The 8,601-nt window shown below is 33.0% G+C and overlaps 1 protein-coding gene across 1 annotated transcript; it reads left to right on the top strand.

Annotated features, from left to right (window-relative positions):
- Positions 1-4,403: 4,403 nt before the first annotated feature.
- LOC109154564 (myb-related protein 330-like) lies at positions 4,404-6,519 on the top strand. Its single transcript, XM_019302340.1, has 3 exons — positions 4,404-4,650; positions 4,753-4,882; positions 5,643-6,519. The coding sequence occupies exons 1-3, from the start codon at positions 4,518-4,520 to the stop codon at positions 6,154-6,156; spliced, it is 777 nt and encodes a 258-aa protein (XP_019157885.1). The 5' UTR covers positions 4,404-4,517; the 3' UTR covers positions 6,157-6,519.
- The last annotated feature ends 2,082 nt before the right edge of the window (positions 6,520-8,601 follow it).

Genomic DNA, 8,601 nt, shown 5'->3' with positions numbered 1-8,601 from the left:
CAATTGACACTACTACACTTTTTTTTTGGGGTCATCTTCTAGCAAATCAACACAGATTTATGTTGGGGGTGTTTGGTAAATAGCTATTAGCTGATTGAGTTAATGAGTTTGACTAGTTGATAACATTAGCTATTGTAGAAAGATGTTTGGTAAATTAGTTGTTAACTGATAGTTGATTACATGCAAAATAATTTTTTCAAAAAATTGATCGAAAAAACTTCTTTGGGTAGTTTTTTAAATTTGAGCTTTTTGAAACTCACCATATTTTAGCTTTAGCTATACTCACCATTTTTTTTTTTTTTTTGATGATTTTAAGTCGGTGTTTATCTTGTATGAATATAATGTTTATGCATAGTTAAATTGCACGAGGCAGGATTCATTTATATTATTTGTATGTTCTACAAATTGAGAATTTTAAAAATTGAAATGATGGTAAAATTTTCATTATGGCAAGACCCAACAATCCAAATGAATTTTAAAAGGAATAAGGGTCAAATAGGCCACTGAACTGCACACGAAAATGCAATTAGGCCATTGAACTTAAAAAATCTACAATTGGGTCCCTAAACTAACCAATTTCATTCAATTTGTCCATTTTTCAAGTTTCTCAAGTTGCTAACAAGTTACCCCTCCACCTAGGATGCATATGTGTCATTGTTTTAAATATAATTTATTTTTAAATTAGTTTTTTTAATATTTAATAAATAAAAACTAAAATAATTTATTTTTAAATTAGTTTTTTAATGTTTAATAAATAAAAACTAAAACAATTTTTTTTGAATATAAAATAATTTGTTAAGACGGCTTGGATTTTATTTTCAAAAAAACAAATTATTTTAATTTTTATTTATTAAACATTAAAAAAAACTAATTTAAGATTTTTTTAAAAAAAATTAATTTTTTTTTTAAATGCCACACATGCATCCTAGGTGGAGGGGTAACTTGTTAGCAACTTGAGAAACCTGAAAAATGGACAAATTGAATGAAATTGGTTAGTTTAGGGACCCAATTGTAGGTTTTTTAAGTTCAGTGGCCTAATTGCATTCTTGTGTGCAGTTCAATGGCCTATTTGACCCTTATTCCATTTTAAAAATATTGACACAGGTATGTAAATCATATATTCTTATTTTTTGAATACTCTACTGATTTCTATTACAATGTAGTATCTGTTCATATTCTTATTATTGAGCCAATATCACTTCCACTAAGGCTCAAACCCATATTCTTATTATTTCTATTACAATGTAGTATCTGTTCATATTTTTTCAACCAAATGAAGCACAAAGAGCCAATATCACTTCCACTAAGGCTCAAATTCACAACCTCCCCTATGAGGGAGAAACTTGGTACCATTGGACCACAAGGTCCTTAGCAATCAATTCTTATTTAATTAAATGCAATCAATTCTTATTTAATTAAATGCATCACTACCTTGTAGGTTGAGAAATTAGCTATGAACAGATACTACATTGTAATAGGGTCTGTAGTATTAAATGCGGCAAATTATATCGTGGACCGCGGTCCATAATGGATTATGACCGAGATTCTAAACGACGTCGTTTTGTTTAATGAAAAGAAACGGCACCCGTTTCGTGAAAAGTAACTCTGTTATTCAGTTTCATTTTGTATACACTTCAGTTTCACTTCAAAACAACTACAGTTACATTTCGATATAACTACAGTTTCTTTCGATATTTATACACTCAAATATGTGAAAATGTTATTTAATTTTATTTTATATACACTATAGTTTCATTAAAACACAACTACATTATTATTTTGATATAACTACAGTTTTATTGCACAATATACACTCAAATATAATCAATTTTGACTATATTATCTTACATTTGTAAATTTAGAATTATCTATTTAAATATGCAAATTCAGCATTCAATTATCTATGCATGAACAATTTCAATATAATCTTACCTTGATATATTTTAAAATACTTATTTAAAAAAAAAATAGATATTATCCCAATCACACAATGCACGTAAAAAACTAATACATAGAATGAGAAGGGGTGAAAATTAGCACGATTCTCATTGTCCTCATCGTAGATCCGCACATTATCCTACATTCCTACCACAATACTTATAACTCAAAAGACAAAATATAATGACGCACATGAACTAATTATTTATGGGCAATTGAAGATTATAAAAGCACCCTTTTCTTAAAACAATTAATTTAGATTTTTGCGTAGGTTTGCACTCATTACCAAATGCTTTCCAATCACCCACTAAATTTGATTCTTTTACTTGCAAAACGTACCAGAATTTCTCATCTCACATACGTGTCAAAAGGAAATTAAATAATTAATGGTGAAAATTATTATTATTTATTTAAAAAGTATATGTATATAGTGGGGTCCACGGAGAAAGATGCAGAAGGGGCCAACTCATATTAAAGTAAGAGACCTGCCAAGCCTACCAAATCCGCTCCCATGTGTTTAGCGTTAACTACTCTTCCCATATCTCTCTACCAACCCCCAACTTTATTTATTTGGTCAAATCATTTCTTCCCCCAAATTTTTAAATTAACTCTTGCCACGTATCTTTTACTAATCAAACATGCTGTCATCATGTCATGTGACAGCGTAAGTAATAAAATGAAAGTATGAATAATAAAGCACTTCTCCCACCCTTCTTCAATTGGAGAAAAATCATTAATTACTATTTGAAAATCTGCATAAATAAATCTTTGTCTTATAATTCTAATCGGTATCTCTCCTTTCTAAAATAGGAGTATGCAAAATAAAGCATTTCTCGATTTCTCTCTTTTTCATTTCAGTGACGAGGAAAATTCATAATTACTATTCGATGATGTGCATTGGGTAAATATTACCTCGTAATCCTAGTCCTTCTATCTCTCTTCTTCTTACCCAAACTTCCATTAAATTATAAATATACGTGATTTATATATAGAAATAATAAATGTACACTTCAAACTATTAGTTTAGTTAGAATAGAACACATCATTGATATTGGAGTTGAACCATTATTAGTTTAGCCTTTTAGATAAAACATAACATATTATTCAATTTAATATCAGAGTTAGACTTATGATGTGTAGTCAATTTATAATACTCTTTAATTCTATTTTAACTTTTGCATATATTTTAAATTTTTTTATAAGAAGGAATGATGTCAATATGTCATATAAGAAAATCAAAAAAAAATAATAATAATAAAAACAAAACAAAACCCTAAAATCTATCCAATAACATCATTAATGAAAAGTGGCCTAATTACATTAGGGGTGATGGAAGGCATGGAGACCAACTTGATAATTTAATAGTATGTAACTATTCAACTTGCAAAAAATATTCATCTATAATAAATTTTGTGCATATATATTATCATTTTTCGTATATAAAAATGGAAGTATTATAGGTTTTTTGTTAAATCGCGAGATGGCCTGAGTAAGCCCTAACTATATGAGAAATTTTTAAATCCGTACTATATTCAGACTAATTCTTATTCATATTGAGTTGATCCAAATAAAGAATAAAATGCTGACCATATTAATTTTTTCTATATGAGAGGGGATTTTGAAGACAGGAAGTATTACAAGTTTCTTGCAAATGACTTAGCCCATCCCTACTTAACCGTCACCCCCAAAAAAATACATGATACATGTATGCATATGTTTATACATACATACATATATGTTTATACATCATTAGATATGCATAAATATATCATAAAGTATTCAGAAATGCACCAGGATAAAAAAAAAACACGTAAATACATCATAAAAATATAAAATCCTGGAATGTGCGATCATGCACCATTAGGTATGCATAAATGCACCACTACGTGTTCATAAATGTACCATGCTGAAATGCACAAATACATCATATTTTAGTGCATTTAAACATGCTATGGTACATTCTTGCATATCTAATAGTGACATGACCGCACGCACAGGAACCAGAGCCTCTATATATACATACATACGTGTATATATATATATATAGGGTTGCATTCAAATACAAACCCCCTTAAAATACAAACTCCCCTTAAAATACAAACTTGAACTCGTGCACACATTAACATACTTACATGCACCCAGGGCGTACTGCCAACAATTTCTGGGATTAGCATGTGCACACAATAAAATACTTACATGCACACAATGCGTAGGAAGAAAAATCACAACCATCCATCAAAGCTCGTGCACACATTAATATACTTACATGCACACAACGCGTAGGAAGAAAAAATCAGGACCTTCCAATACCACCATCCAACGGCATCAAATTGTCCACATGTTTGTATTTTAAGATGTGTTTTTACCTGAATGTAAATCTATATATATATATATATATATATATATATATATATATATATATATATATATATACCCATTCAGTCCCATCAAGCTAAGGAGTGAATACACACACAAGGCTCCTTCCTACCCTGTCTCCGGCCCTTATATATACTACTCTCTCTGACTCTCTCTCTCTCCAAAAAGAAAGGGAATAAATTGAAAAGGAGAAGATCAGAGAAATGGGACGTTCGCCTTGTTGTGAGAAAGCTCATACCAACAAAGGCGCCTGGACAAAGGAAGAAGACCAACTCCTCATCAACTATATCCGTCTTCATGGCGAAGGCTGCTGGCGCTCCCTTCCTAAACCCGCTGGTACTATACTATACTATACGCTATTATTTGCTTTTATATAATCATCATCATATCCCTACCTTAACAGAAATTAATAATGTTCTTTTTTGGGTGTTTTTTTAGGATTGCTAAGATGTGGGAAGAGTTGCAGATTGCGGTGGATAAACTACCTCAGGCCTGACCTCAAGAGAGGCAACTTTACTCAACAAGAAGATGAGTTGATCATCAAGCTCCATAGCCTCCTGGGAAACAAGTATTTCCTATCTCATTTCATGTCTTATTTACTATTCTTGGTCAAATAAACTCTTTCTTCTTTGTTTATTTTCTTTAACATGTATCACTGAGATTTAAATTTGTGACCTCCCATTTAGGCTACAAGTTATTTGGCTGAGGGAAGGGTATATATTTGCTTTTTTTTTTTGGAGTAATTTCTAGCTTGTTTGGATGTGTATGGTTGTTGGAATAAATGTGTAAATTAAAACAGTGGGTGGGTACTGGGAACACAGATATACAGGATTGAATAAAGTAAAAATTCTTAAAGTTTTGCCTGCCATATGGGAAGTGGGACCACTTAAAAGATCTAGAAACAAAAATGTTCCAGAAACAATGAGGTATTAATCAAGGATTATTGGTTTATCTATACTACTAGCTAGCAGTTGAAATTTTTGACTTTTAATGGAAGAAATTAAATGTTTCTCATTTTCTTGGTCTACAAACCTGCGGCCAGACAAAATTCTTGAATTTCTTCTATCATAATGTTTTTTTTAGCAGCCAAAATAGAATCAAATCAAAGGGTAGCTAATATAGATAAAAGACTGTTTCTTCTATAATACTGTCTCATGAATCTTTGTCTTATAGTATTACATCTTCATCTTGACTTATCTGTCTTACAAATAAGAATTCGTGAGGCAGTCTTAACTAATTTTTGCATAATAAAAAAGTAAATTCTCTCTCATTACAGCAGAATTTTGAAAGAAAGGAAAAAAAATCCTAAAAAATTGTTGTGTTTGTAGATGGTCTCTGATAGCGGCAAGATTGCCTGGAAGAACTGACAATGAAATCAAGAACTATTGGAACACACAAATTAAGCGCAAGCTCATTAGCTGCGGCATTGACCCACAAACCCACCGGCCACTGGACGCTTCCGCCGCCGCCGCCAGCTGCGGCGGCGCCACCAAGCCTGAAAATATTTCTCTGGACCTGAGTAGCTCAACACCATCACAAGAGGAGACTAAATGCAGTAGTGGCACGACAAGCGAGGAGTCTCATCATCAACCACTGAAAGATAAGCAAAGAAATGATGAGCAGATGGCTGGTCTTGATTTGTCTATAGGACTAGCATTGCATCCCAAGACAGAAGATTCTGCCGATTCAACAGCTTCCGGCGGGTTGCTGCTGGTTGCGCCGCCGCCGCCAGCCGCCGTGGAGCTTAGTGTGACAGAAGCAGTGTGTTTGTGTTGGCAGTTGGGATCCCGGAGTGGTGGGTTGTGCAATAAATGCCATGCCACAAAATGCTTCCTTGGATAGATAGCCAACCCTTTTAGTTGCAAAAGAGTTTTTAGGCATGGATTCTGCTCACAAAATGCAAAATTTTCTCGGTCCTAAAGTGACCTTCATTATTCTTCTTTGAAATACTATCTACTGAATCAGAAACCTTCATCATTCTTGTTCACAAGTTTGGTAGAGGGAGTTGACTGATAGTAAAGTTAAACTATTAATTTATTTTGAATTGATCAACCAGTAGAACTGTGTCTTTAGAGTAAATTTTTAGACATATATAGATAAATTTTTAGACATATATAGATAAATGTTAATGTATGTTGGCTCTTTTCCATTTTCCAAATGTAATCATCACTATAATGTTAAAGAGTAAAATCTTTGTACCCAATATACAGTGGCAGACCCAGAAAAATAGTTGAGTGGGCAATAAAAATTGTCTATAACAAAATGTCAAGCATCAAGATCTTCTAAATCAGGGACATATCCATAAATTTTTTTCGGTGGGGTGGCGAAACATTAAAACAAACGAGATGGCTTAAAAAAAATGAAACACTTAAGAAGTTAACCATAAATATATTGTTAGATATGAGCGAAAAATAAAACACATCAAAACTTTAATATTATTAGATATGAGCGAAATATAAAACACATCAAAACTTTATAAAATATTTATAACAAAATAGGAAACATAATTAATTTGATAAAATAATTCTAATAGAAAACATATTATAAATTACACATCTCATTATTATATAAAAGTATATATTACCATTATTTTGTTTTTTGAAAGCCTCACCAAGTGAACCAAAAACTGCATTCACGCCAATATGCCATAACACAAATTCAAACCCTTTGACATTCTAAGAGCAAATACACGCGCTCAGCCATCAAAGCTAACCTATTGGTTGTTTACATTTGCTGTTTTCTTTTACTTATACTAAACCTTGAACTATATATATATATATATATATATATATATATATATATATATATATATATATATATATATATATATATATATATATATATATATATATATAAAGGTTATGTATGGGGTGGGGGCAGCTGTCCCCACTGCCCCCACTGTAAGTCCGCCACTGTAAGTACCTGAGTATGAGTTTCCCTCGTATGAGAGTTATGTATTTATAAGTTAAGTATGGTTATCGTATAAGTATGTATATATGTATATACTTGTGAACTTAATTGACTTCCATCCATGAACTCGTTTGGTTTATCGTAATATAAGTGTCAAATCATCTATTTTCCAAAAACTATATATCTATATGTATCTTTACATGATGGAGTGGCTTATACTTAGCATTCATGTTAACGGGTTATTTTCGTACTCTTTTTACTTAACCCTTTTCAGGTTATGACCGATGATTGCTAAGCGCGCTTAGGTAGAGCTAGTTTTGTGTAGTTTTTGATCTAGTTCCTCTGTCCTTTGATGCTTGACTTATGTAGCTTAGATCACCTCACTTATGTTCTGTAGTGCTTGACACTTTGGCATGTGAGCCCTTTTGTGTGGTTATGAGCTTAAACTCCTGATATTTGGACATGAGGGCCCTTTTTATTATGAATTATGATGATGTTATTTTAGTTAGCTTTTCCATGTAGCTGCTATATCGAGGGTGGCTACATAGTAGCATCCCCACTGGATCTATGGTTGGGTTATTTGTATACAGGTTACCCTTTCTTTATTCCGCAGTCTTCACCCTTTAAGGGCGTTTAATACTAGGCTCAGATGTTGGAAAATTGGGGGTGTTACACCGAAGCTCTCCGATTCCGCCAAACAAAGTGGAGCCGAAGCTCTCCAATTCCGCCAATCTCAATAATACAATATATTGAAAGAAGTGTATATATTCAATTCCGCCGATCTTAATAGTATAATATATTCAAGGAGGTGTATATATATAACCACATGTAATGCACAAGCCAAATGGATATCAAGGGACTAGGATTCAAGATAGAATAGTGGTCCATAATTGAGACAAAGGAATGCACAATGTACGGGAATAACTCAACAATGCACCAAAGGCTGACTAACAATGCACCAAATGATGACCAACAATGCACCAAAAGTTGACCAACAATGCACCAAAGAAAATAATATACTGGATAGTACGCACAGTAGTTCACGGGTAGGAGTAGCGGGTACATGGTGCCCGTCTCCCTCCCGTGGTACATGCACGGGGGTCTGTGGAGGGCACTAGCAACCCGCCAACACCTCCCATCCCCTTCCTTGTGGGATGGGCTCGCGGGCACCAACCACCCGTGAGTCCCACCCGCAAGTCCAAAATCGAAAGCAGAAACAGAATAGACGAAGCAGAAGGTTTTCTCCAACAATTCAACAGTAGACTTCTCAACATTTCAACAATGAACAATGACCAAACCATAGCCAAAAACCATCAAGAGTACTCAAGAACAAGGCTAGAATACTATCAACATCAATAAGGAATTCAATAGCAAGGT

This window comes from Ipomoea nil, unplaced genomic scaffold (assembly GCF_001879475.1).
Source record: "Ipomoea nil cultivar Tokyo-kokei standard unplaced genomic scaffold, Asagao_1.1 scaffold2647, whole genome shotgun sequence".
In the NCBI taxonomy this organism is placed as follows: domain Eukaryota; kingdom Viridiplantae; phylum Streptophyta; class Magnoliopsida; order Solanales; family Convolvulaceae; genus Ipomoea; species Ipomoea nil.
Note: the sequence above shows the minus strand (reverse complement) of the source record. Positions and strands in the feature narration are given on the sequence as shown.

Coding starts and splice junctions, on each gene's coding strand:
- LOC109154564 (XM_019302340.1), top strand. CDS start 4,518: ATGGGACGTTCGCCTTGTTGTGAGAAAGCTCATACCAACAAAGGCGCC. Junction 4,651..4,752: donor CTCCCTTCCTAAACCCGCTG/GTACTATACTAT, acceptor GTGTTTTTTTAG/GATTGCTAAGATGTGGGAAG. Junction 4,883..5,642: donor CATAGCCTCCTGGGAAACAA/GTATTTCCTATC, acceptor TTGTGTTTGTAG/ATGGTCTCTGATAGCGGCAA.